A 12,060-nucleotide genomic window follows, 5' to 3' on the forward strand; every position below is an offset into this window, starting at 1 on the left:
CCTTCATTCTCCACACTGACACGGTGCGGGTGTTTGTTCCATCCTAGGCTTCAAAGGGATTGATAACGTTCTTAGGTTTTCACAGTTATTACCAGTGGCAGTCAGCCCTGTAAATGTTTCAGGTCTTGATGCATGAGCTGCTCCTTCCCACACCGATAGACATTTGTGATGATCTAATGATCTGAGACGTTTTGTTGTGAGCGGATGGAGGTGGGAGGGAGTAGATGATATCATTTCACATATGTGCATAAATAAGTCATATTGTCTTTTTAATAGGAAGATATGCTCTATTTGCTGTTTGTTAGCTTTGTCTTAATGAGAGGAGGAGATTGCCCTCTTGTTGGCCTTGGGAGGAAGATGATAGACAGCTGAGCTGATTAATACAGCCGCCTTTCATCTGTCTTCTGCTACAAAAATAATAACTCTTTTTTCTGCTTAATACATGATATGAAACTAAAAGTGCTGCAACAACTATTGATTATATTTCTATTGTCACACAACAACAACAGTCAAAGTGAATAAATTGTGGGTTTAAAATAAAGTGTTAGATAGAAAGATAATGGAGATTAACCACAGTGAGAATAAACATTAACTGGCAGCCTTTAACTTTGTTATACACTCTGTTACACCAAGGTAAGACTAATGAAGTCTAACACAACAGTCCTGCAATAAAACCTCCTTCATGCAGGTTTTAATCATCAGTTTCTGTTGAAATTGTTTCAGAGAGGTGTTGTTTTAAATGCGTGATCATGTTGGAGGCTGCAGGGTGTGATACTGTTGATCTGTATTGCATTATACAAAGAGGTGTGTCTATTATTTAGTCTATTCTCATTGATTGGAATAGGGCAAACAAAATCATATAAACACCTGTCAAGATATTTCATTGCAGTTCAACAGCTCCACAGACTGCAGCCTCCAAAATGATCATGTTTGTGGTGCTGCTGGGTTTGGGATTCATACAAAGACAAAAATGGTCTTTACTGTAAGATTTTGAGTATCAGTGCTGTTTGATCAGGAGTCTCCTTCAAGTCTGTTTTGATATGTATCCCATTTGAATGTCTTCACATTTGGAGACAGATTCCAGTGCTACTGAAACAACTGATTCATATAATCTGTGGATTTGTCTGCCTTGCTGTTTGTGTTATCTGTTTCTTCTCTCCACTGCCTGACTGTCTGCCTGTGTGGATTTGTAGTCCAGTGATGGAGGTGCCCGCAGACAATCCTTTGTCAGAGGAGCAGGCAAGGTTATACTTCAGAGACGTCATCCTGGGCATAGAGTACTGTAAGTATCTTATGCACAGAGCCATCATAAAGTGGTGTATGGGAAAGCATTAGATCTTCCATTTTTAAAGATATACTTCTTTATGATACCCATTATGATATGATACTACGGAAACATTTGGACTGCTGAGTGTTCCCTACAGTGAGCTCTCTCAGTACTCTCAGTAAAAAAAAAGAAAAATATGAAAGTTTTTTCTTTTTTTCTCTAAAGGAACAAAGTGCTCTTGACCCTGTACTGTCCTGCCCCTGGGGTCTGCCTGCAGTTGTCCACTGTCCACCTCATCAGTATCGAGCCTCTGTTCAGTGATGTTTTTTTTCTCAAGCTGTGTCCTCATTTGCTGCACTAGATCCATTTCACTGGGCTATGAGCTTAATGATTAGGGATCAATGCTGCCTCTCTCTGAGCTCGGAGGTCTGGAGACTCAGTATACAGTACACTGGTTTTTCCACATTACGTTTTTTTTTTTTTTTTAATGGTTACACCTCATACACACAGGTTGCATATAAGTCTCAGTTACATTTCATGCTCAAGGATAGTTCAGCAGGGCAAATGAACCATGTTCCTCTGACTTTAAAAGCAGTTTTCTCACCACTTGGCTTTTACTGCTGACCCTCAAAATACAACTATGGATGAGGAGTATATTCACAGTACAGTGTAGATATAGTTGTTTCCAAATCAAAACTCTGGTTACAAACTATAGAACCTGAAACACTAAATGAATAAAAATACTTTATGAAAGCAATAATTATATAAATTAACTGCATAAAATGTGTAAATAAACCAACTATTTGTGAAATAATTGAAGACATTATATTAATTAATGAGTTATTGTGTACAGTATATAATTGGCATTTTTGTGTGACTTGTTTTTTACTGTGGTTGTGGTTAAGTGGCACTAACAGGGCAGTTAGCTTGTGAAACAACAGTGTCAAAGTTATTCTAAATCAACCAGATATAAGCTGCTGCTGTAAACAAACGGCACACTGACCCAATAACTAAACCTCTTTGGCTTCTAAGTGAAGAGACTGTTATGTAGCTACTGTTGGTTTAGGTGGCCACAGAGAAAGACTCTCTGAGGAACATTTTTAGGGGGTCAGGGGCCATGTCATTGGCTGAAAGGTGAGAGGGTTACACCATCACCATCATGAAAATAAAATTTCCACTATGAAATAAAAATGAACCAAGAATGATATATCAGCATTTTATCATCCTGAGCTGAATGTTTTTAAATTTCTTAGATTATGAATAAATAGTGTAAAATGAATGAATGAAACAATCTTGTGTTGAATACATGAATGTTTCATTCATTCATTTTACACTATTTCTTTTATATTTATTTAATATTGAACATTCAGAGGTTTCGTAACAACACCCAGAGAAGTCAGTGTATGAATTCCTCTGGATGGACTCCAATGTAGTGAAAGATATAGTTTGTCTTCTGAGTTATAAATCTCAGTAGTCATTCTGTATGTGGGTCATTGCTGTTATGTGTTTTTAATCTGAGTATTATTAGAGCTAACAATGTTAAACTGCCAAGGCTCTTAATAAATCAAGTGCCTCATGTCTTAATAAGACCTCTTCAGACAAGACAACACCACTTATCCAATCAGTGAAGTGTCCAGGGCTTAACACCAGATGGCTGTTAAGTGTTTAAGTATGGAGATGTCCTTCACTTTAGATGACCTTAAGTTCACATCATTCCTACACTGCAATCAGACTGAGGTCAAAGCAATAATTTCTCAACCACCATAATCATGATTTCTGTCTCATACATATTATTTTGAAAAATGATAGATCTCTCTGTATCTTAGTTATACATCAGCATGAGAGAAGAATGTACCCTCACATACACCACTGTGCATTATCTTACACATGGTTCATTTTGATATGATACGAATTGAACTAAATGTTACAGCTGTGTCATTACATTCATCTAGTGTCCTCATACTGTATTTATCATAAAGGATTGTGGTTGGTCAGCTGCAGTGGTTGAAAGTAACAAATGAAAGTACACTCCACTGCATTTCAGAGAATATAATACTTGTTACTTGACTACATCAGTCTGATGCTGTAGTTACTGTTTACTTTGCAGATTTTGATTTCCAATGAAAATCATATGATAAGCTTATAAAATATTTGTTTTTTGACAGCTTCTAAAATCAAAGTGTCTGTTTGGAGTTCTCTGTCCTGTTCACTAAACTTCTCATATACTTTCATTTAGATTACTGTGTAATAATAATCCATTATTTCAAAAAAGGCAAAGATTCAGTCCAAAGTCCAAAGAGTGAAATTAAATCTTGTTCTGTGTTCTATCTTCTCCAATTAATCAACTCACGCCCGTCCAATTAATCTTTAATGACATGATGCATTCTGATGATATTTCCTGTAATATTTTAAGTGCAATATCTTAATACTTATGTACTTTAACCCGATTTAGGATTTTGAAGGACTTCTGCAGGACTTCTGCTTTCACCACTTTTCAGCTGGTGTGTCTGTTTGGTCCAAACTGATTTCTTACAAGATCCCTTTACAGCTCTTTACTGCAGCACCACAGTTTAGATTTTTAGCTTCACTGCTGAGAATAACAAGAAAAAGAATAACAAAATCATCAGGATGTTAATTTGTCTGGTTTTCTTATTGCAGCTCTACAAGTCTGACAAATTAGTTCCCCTTTCTTGTCCTCAGTGCACTACCAGAAGATCGTCCACCGAGACATCAAGCCTTCTAACTTGTTACTGGGAGACGACGGCCACGTGAAGATAGCAGACTTTGGAGTCAGCAACCAGTTTGAGGGTAATGATGCTTTGCTGTCCAGCACAGCTGGCACTCCTGCCTTTATGGCACCAGAGACCCTGTCAGATCAGCGCAAGAGCTTCAGCGGAAAAGTGAGTTGAGTCTACATTCATACATAAATACATAAAGTGCTTTATCTGTGTTAGTCTGGTGTGTGTGCCTGTGTTTGAACTGATGTGGTTGTGCAGCAACTGCAGGTGCCGACAGAAGCTTTAACATCCTGATCTGAAAATGAGAACCAATAAAACAAGATGAGTTTCCAGAGCTATGCTGGCCTGCTTATCTGTGGAGCAAATTGCCATCGTCAGTCGTTTCCCCTTTGTGTGAGCTGGTATTAAAACTACGATGCTCCAGAAAACAAAGGCATCACCAGAGTAAAGAAGTGGAACAAGTTCGGTTTAACACACTTGTTATTGATTTGGAAATGATTCACATCAATATAAAGTACTGTTTCTATTTTAACAGTCAAGCAATGATCCGTCATGTTTGACATCACCTGCCACTCTTTCATAATGATGGGATCAATTACCACCTTCCTCTACTATAAATCCACATTATTTGCAAACCTGTTGACCAAAAAGCTTACATTTTTTAAAACAGCTGTAATACCTGATTGATGTAATTCCTCCATATATTTGGCAATTTATTAACAATTAACTACAAAGCCTCAGGTCTCAACCCTGACATTCTGTTCATCTCCAACATTCTTAGTACAGGTCATGTTTCTTTCTACAGTGGTAATCACCAAAGACAGACTGAAGGATTTGTTCCATGTCAATAAAAGAGGGGCCAGAATAGAATATTTGATTGCAGACAAAAAGCCATCAGGATGTAAGAGCTGTTCAAGTGCCTCTGCCCACTGTTCCTCGAGCTTTCAAGAAATTTATGCTGTTTTAGTGGCCCCCTTTTTCTCTGATTAGTCTTACATTGCTCCTGATTAGGATTTGTTCAAACTATGTTCCAGAGAACTTTGTGTCCATTATTCACCAACATTTGTGATTTTTGGTGTGAGTCAGCAGCGAATTTAATATCTGGCGTTTATATGTCATTTGAATGCTTAGTTGTCAGTCCCAGTAGTACATCAGGTCTTTAGAACATGTTCAGCATACTGAATAGAGGGAGAGAGAGGCTGAGACAAAGACAGCAAGCCTGATGGATAGTTGTACTGCCTATGCTGATCATACACATCCATCTCCAAGGTACCTGATGGTAGACGTCCCCAGAAAACAAGCTGAAAACGTCCCATAAATCACCCCAGGCAGTCTGTATTTGATTTAGGTCACTGTTTGTTTATGTAAATAGGTGTCTGGATGGTTTCAGTGTGTTTCTAAATGTATATTTTGCTGTCTGTGTGGGATTATGTTGCATTTAACATCACGACTGCCACTATCCCACAGGCTCTGGACGTGTGGGCCATGGGAGTTACTCTCTACTGTTTCATCTTTGGGAAGGCAAGTCTTCACCTTTTCTGTCCCTCAGTCTCTTATGAAAATCTGATCTGCAAAAGGTAACAGTAAATGCTGGGAAAGTGTTCATTTCACAGACTCCAATGCTTGTTAACAACATCCAGTGGCACTTCAGTAGGAATACTATCTATCACCAATTTTTTATGTTTGATACTGCACCAGTCTTGTGGCATCATTCATTTTAATGAATACTAGAAGCTGCTGTTATCTGTCTTGGTTGTCTTCAGGGGTTCAGATTTTCTCTGGCACAGCAGTAATTCAATGTTCCCTCCTTGTGTTTTTCACTCTCTTTCTCCTGCTTCACCTGCAGTGCCCGTTTATTGACGAGTACATATTGGCTTTGCACAACAAGATAAGGACCAAGCCTGTGGAATTCCCAGAAATGTAAGTCCATCTCCTGCATCCTTCTCTCTCCTTGACTGTATTAAAACAGACAGCAGTGAAGCTCCAGCCACCTCCGGTCCACAGCTGCAGTCATCCTCGCCGTCTGCTATCTTCTCATCTGCATCTCAGATGCAAAACCGCTTTATTCCAATTTCCAGTTACAAATTGCACCCGCAAAAATATGAATAGTTTGGCACAGCAGTCAGTGCCAGCACACAGTAAATGTCACCTGCATGTGATCAAAACAAGCACTGAAAAAGAAAAAGCAAACAAGGGCAATGGCAGCCTGGAACACACACAAGCTGCTGTGCTTCCCCCTATCTCCCTTTCTCCTGAAAGGTTAAAGAAAAACATGGAGGTCTTCTTGGGTGAATAATGCTGAAAAGACAGCAAGAACAAAAGATGAAAAGCCGGGAAGAGGCTGGCTGTAGTGAAAGACTGAGGGAACACACTGATGAAGCATAAATACAGCACACGTGAAGGGACCATGAGTGGCAGCTGGAGTATGTGTCAGCACAGGGTGTCATATCATTAATGATAAGTGTCTTCCTCGAGTGTGCAGAAAGCTCGTTCATTAAACACCACCCTCCTCCTGAGCAGCACACCACCTAATGAAATCATCTCCATGCTGTACCTATCAATGACTGTTAGCAGCACCTTGTTGTCTCTGATAGGGTGATTATGTTGTAGGTGTAGTGCTTTTAATGTTGCTACTGCCACAGTGATCAATGGCTGAGCTCCTGTAAACATATCACACAGAGATACTGATCACCTCTACTACTATCATGCATTTATGCATTTATACCTTTTTTTTGTTTCAGTGTGGTTCCCAGCATATCCCACAAGCCCTGTCAAATGAATTTAAGAACAGCTTCACTGACACTGCCATTAGTTCTATTATTTTTAGCCAACTGTAACTGTAATTTTAGCTGTCCATAACCATTTATCTATTACATATATATAACCATTTTAACTATTTCAACTATACTCAAAATACATGAAACATCCTGGTTTACATAGGACCAAGGATGACTTTGGAGTCCATTATCTCAAGACTTCACTCAAAAAACTGCCCTGTATCATTATTATCTTGTGTTTCATGCAGACCACAGATCAGTGAAGAGCTGCGGACTCTGATTTTGCGGATGCTGGATAAGAACCCAGACACCAGGATCACCATCCCTGAGATCAAGGTAACACAGAGAACAAAGCAGTTGTGAAATGAGACCTCGGGGTTAGTCCCTTATTGTTGAGAAAGACAGGCAGCTAACTTGAACATGATCATAACAGCAGGATTTCACTATTCGTGCTCTGACACAACAGGACTGAGCTTCTCTTTCCAGCGATTGGCTCGTGAGACTCTGACCTTCCTGGTACATACAGCAGGGTTCATTAAACATGCTGTGTTGCTCCAGGGCATGACGAAACCTGTTTGTCCCTGTGGAGGACTTGGCTGAAGCTGAGTCAGTCAGTATTAGAGGGCTAGGGAGGTCCTGGACTGGCTATGAACAGATGACATTCCCCACTCCCCACCGTGTGTTTTCCATGACACAGTCTAATCGTGTGTTTGTGAGTCATTTTCTCACCAGAGACTCTGTTTGTGTTTATGGAACAAAAGATAATTAGGGTGTCAGGCATCATGTATGTCCTTGTGCACAAACACACACACATTCACACACAAATGTATCATTCAGTTGACAGAAGTTGCAAGATGCGACTAAGAAAAATCCTTCAGTCAGTAGAGATGACGACATTTACTGAGTGCTCTACATCTTCTAATGTTACTGCTGTCAGATTATTACAGCATAGCATGCGTCTTGATGTTTGAATTCAAGTCATTCTATCAAAACAAACTTAGATGACTTGGTCATCTTGGGATTCTGGATGTTTGAGCTTCCCAACCAGCATGTGAATACATTATGAATCGCTGCAGGCGAGAAATCTGGAGAAATTCATTATGTTTACTATTGTCATTAAATCGAAATCGAAAAACCAACAATGAAATGATCACACAAAAAGGTACATCTATGAGCCTTTCCACTGGGTGATATGTTCCTTCATTATGATGAACATGGGTGCAGTAGTGTATTTTGTTTCAATCCCAAATACACCATCCTGCTGCCATAAATACCTACAAGAGCATGAAAGAAGTCCATGAAAGAAAGTAGTCCTCAATAAAAAACATTTTCTGTTTGGTTAATATGTGCCCAAAAATACAGTCCACTGCTGTTTTAGGAAACTACATAGCCTTTTTGAAAGTAAAAGTGTATATCCATAACCTGTTTTTAAAAAAGTACTATAACGTTTTCAGTAGGAATGACAGGGCTAGAGGTGCAAGCAGCACACAAGACAGACAGGCAGACATAGGATTTAATATCAGTAGGCTTAGAATTCAAATCAGCATGATCAATAATGATGCAACTTTTAAGAAAATAAGCTCAGGCTGGTTTAGTCACTTTGATGGATTATCTGTCTCAAGCAGCTTTTAAGTCTTTGCAGTTTGAGTATTGGAGCATAATGTAATTCATCTAAACAGAGGGCTGCCTGGCTGGTAGAAAATTTGCATTTATAAATCTAAACAAGTTGCTTTAGAAAATTCTCAGTAGCAGTGAAAAATACAGTATGCATGCTGTTCAGTACAAAGATTAGATCCTAATTAGAAACTGCTGTTGTCCTTTGGAATAATTTAAAGATGAAACCATAGAGAGTAGAACATTAAGAGCCAAACCTTCTGTAGAGATGTTGAGTTGAAAACAAACTAACTGCAGGTCATAGATTTATTAGACAGGTTATCATGTTCAGACACTGTCATAACGTCATTTCTGTATGTGTATGTGTGTAGATGGACCAGTGGGTGACCCAGGGAGGTACTGATCCTTTGCCTCTGGAGGAGGAGCACTGCTCTGCGGTGGAGGTGACAGAGGAGGACATCCAGAATTCAGTCAAGTTTGTTCCCAGCCTCTCTGCAGTGGTAAGAAGCATTAAGTGTTATTCACTGAGCACTTTTGCGTCAAAAAAAAGCAGAGCAGAGTGGCTGCTCCTTAACAGCTGCATTCCCCTGTAAAGCATAATTGTGACAAAATAATAAGCAACACAGAGAACAAGAAAATGGAGTAGTTTCTCATTTCAGAACACATCCTTGTTGGACAAGGTATTATTGCTGAAGAATGAAATCTAGAAAGAAGCACCTTGATGCCGATGTCCGTTCGAATCATGTGTGTTCCTGTTCATGTCCTTCAGTTGTCCACAATTTAAATTCATCTTTACAGAACAGCAAGGTTAAAACCTTACTGCATTTTCAGGTATTATTCGCATAAACCTTAACAGCCACTGAAAAGAATCTGAATGCAGATTCTGTATTATGTGGCTCTGTTGGAGATAAGTTTACATAGTGGCAAAGGCATGTACAGTATAGCAGTGCCTTTAAAAAAAAAAAGCACAGTAGAAATTATCAATGCTGCTGATCCTCTGACAATGAAAATGTATTTTCTTTTTTTTAATTGAAAAAAACACTTATCAAGAAAATTAAAGACGACATGCAGTATTAACACACCTAGATGAGAATTAGAATTAGCTATAGGTTCTACATTAACCAGTCGAGGAAGCTGGGGGTAGTAGGCTATATCATAACAAGGTCATAAAAGCTTGGACATTGTAAGTATTCAGAAATAAAGAAACTTGCTGGAAACCAATAACATGACATTTTAGAGATGAATTTATATCTTGTGCTCATATTTCCAAAGCTTTTTTTTACTGAATGCCTGTACATGACATAAGAAATACATAAGACAACCAACATGACACACAGTTAGGGTCTACAAGTAGTGAGGGATGAACTGTGAGTGTGTGTCGTAAACCGTCAACTGGCAGGCACATGGGTCCACCTCACACAAGTAATATTAGCATTTTAAAAAGTACTGTTAGCATATACAGCATCCCTGCTGTTTACCTGCTGCACGAGTTAAGAGCGCAGCAGGTCCCCTCATTCTGGATAATAGTAACACTGTACATGAAGTTCCCAGGGTTTACAATCAAAACATACCAGACTCCAGATATATGCCTGATGTCTTATGCTAACAACAACTTTTAACTCATACGCCTTGTGCACAGCCACAAACTCAAAACAACAAAGGGACCTTTTGCCCATTCGTGACCGTCCTGTGTTTGTGAATGTTTCAGATCTTGGTAAAAGCCATGCTGAGGAAGCGTTCCTTCAGTAACCCCTTTGAATGTCCAAGTAGGAGAGAGGAGAGGTCCATGTCTGCACCTGGCAGCCTGCTCATGTAAGCACACACAGTCCAACAGCCTGTCATGTCCACACCTCCCTTGCACACTTAATACTTGCATATCTTATCCATGGAGAGAAAAACCAAAAATAAAATCACACAGACCTAATCTCATTTCCGAGATTGCTTGAGATTCTTACATGGGTTGATACTTCACACCTGTCTTCTCTTTCTGCTGTATCAGGTTAAATAGCACTCACTCCTGCAGGAGCAGCAGCTGCTTTGTGTTGCCATAGCACCATAATTCATTCTTTCATTGTATGCAGTGGAGCTTACAGCTTTTCTAAGTGTTTCTTTGTGTGTTGCTTTCAGCTTTAAAGGGTAGAAAGATTCAGAGTGACAGAGAATGATACAGATCCTCCACTGCCTCAGGCTGACCTTGGATTTTCTACTACATGGATTGAATGCGATGGTCTTATCCCATCGTGCAGTTTTAATATATACAGCCAAGGGCAGATTGGAGCATCTCTTGCCGTTCCCTGCTGTATGACGGGTGTCCTTGGGACAGTAATCTGTGTTATGTGGCGGATGGCCTCTGTCATGAAGATTAACTATTGTAATGCAGAATATGGAGCGGACTCTAATCTCCTATCGTTGGGGGGGGGGGTGATTTCTTTTCTATATAGGTCGAGGTTTCCCTCGTTACAGTCTAGGCAGTCAGAGCTAAGAGCTGTTGTCTATGGTAAAGGTGTTTTCAGAGGACGTGTATGGAAGTTGAAGCAATACTGCCCCCTGCTGGAAAATAAAAACACAAGACCTTACAAGTACAGCCTAGACCTGCTCTACATGAAAAGATAACTTCTGTTTGACATTATAGTCATAAAATTGACTTGACTGGACAAGAAGTAGCAAGTAGTACCCTTGTTCTGAGAGGAAGCAACTGGGCTCATGGGTAATGTGGTTTTAACTGGGGAAAACACACTGAGATGAAGTCTACCTGTCTCCCTAACCTGATGGTATCTTCATACTAATTATGCAAAGATTTCAGAATAGGGCTGAATGGTATACAAAAAAATAAAAATAAATAAATTTAATACAATATTTTGAATTTAATTTTCACAGAAAAAAAAGTAAAAATGATGATGATGTGATTTTTGCCGGGGTCTGTACCAAACAAGCATGTTCCCCTACATCTGGAGAATATGTTTTATAGGGCGGGGCATCTCTCTAACACCACAATGTTTGATTTATTTATATTGATCGGATTAAAACAGCTGATAAAGATTATTTAGAAAAGGTCATAATCAATCAAAACCTGAAGTACCCATCATCGGTTTGTAATCCACACTTTTTGTAAAAAGTGCATTATACAAATGTTTTCATGAGCCAACTCTGTGAGGTAAAGACTGTCAAAAAATAATGACGTCTCTTATTTTATCTGAGCAAATTCCCCAAATTTTTAATTTGCTTTGGTGTGAAGCCATTTTAAAATAGTATCTTAAGGATTTAAGCATTTAATTAGCTATTCAAAATCATCATTATTGACTGGCAATCCCAGCACTAACATTCAAATGTAAAAAATTACTTTCCTGCCTGCCATGTTGGGGGAGTATGTAGGGAGGGAGGTCATCTCCACCAGCAACCATGTTTTCGACCTTCCAAGGTGACCTTTACACTCTCATCTGTGACTTTTCCATCTTTTCTCCCACTCTGCTGCAGGGACTCGTGGCCTTTCCGGCCCTCTTTAAAACTACACCCCTCTCTCAGGTAACACTGCACTGTGCGTCTGGCACGCTGTCTGTCCAACATCTACCAGCCGCTGCGCCTGTCATCATCCTAGACTCCTCAACTGTTGCTTATCCCCATCACAAGAAGTGATGGATCAGCCCTTCCCCAGCTGTCACCTCAG

At 39.4% G+C, this 12,060-nt stretch overlaps 1 protein-coding gene across 4 annotated transcripts in view; it reads left to right on the forward strand.

The window, feature by feature from the left end:
• Positions 1-12,060, forward strand: part of camkk1a (calcium/calmodulin-dependent protein kinase kinase 1, alpha a) — a 56,566-nt gene that overhangs the window by 39,619 nt on the left and 4,887 nt on the right. For 2 of the 4 annotated variants that reach the window (XM_051078427.1, XM_018691882.2), the window contains 8 exons: positions 1,194-1,282; positions 3,968-4,167; positions 5,473-5,526; positions 5,852-5,925; positions 7,031-7,118; positions 8,768-8,896; positions 10,105-10,208; positions 11,871-11,918. In XM_051078427.1, the coding sequence (XP_050934384.1) occupies positions 1,194-1,282; positions 3,968-4,167; positions 5,473-5,526; positions 5,852-5,925; positions 7,031-7,118; positions 8,768-8,896; positions 10,105-10,208; positions 11,871-11,918 (786 nt within the window). The remainder of the gene's footprint in view (positions 1-1,193; positions 1,283-3,967; positions 4,168-5,472; positions 5,527-5,851; positions 5,926-7,030; positions 7,119-8,767; positions 8,897-10,104; positions 10,209-11,870; positions 11,919-12,060) is intronic. The other 2 variants (XM_018691880.2, XM_018691883.2) reach the window with 1 other exon arrangement.

The sequence above is a fragment of the Lates calcarifer genome, linkage group LG20, assembly GCF_001640805.2.
Source record: "Lates calcarifer isolate ASB-BC8 linkage group LG20, TLL_Latcal_v3, whole genome shotgun sequence".
NCBI classification, from domain to species: domain Eukaryota; kingdom Metazoa; phylum Chordata; class Actinopteri; family Centropomidae; genus Lates; species Lates calcarifer.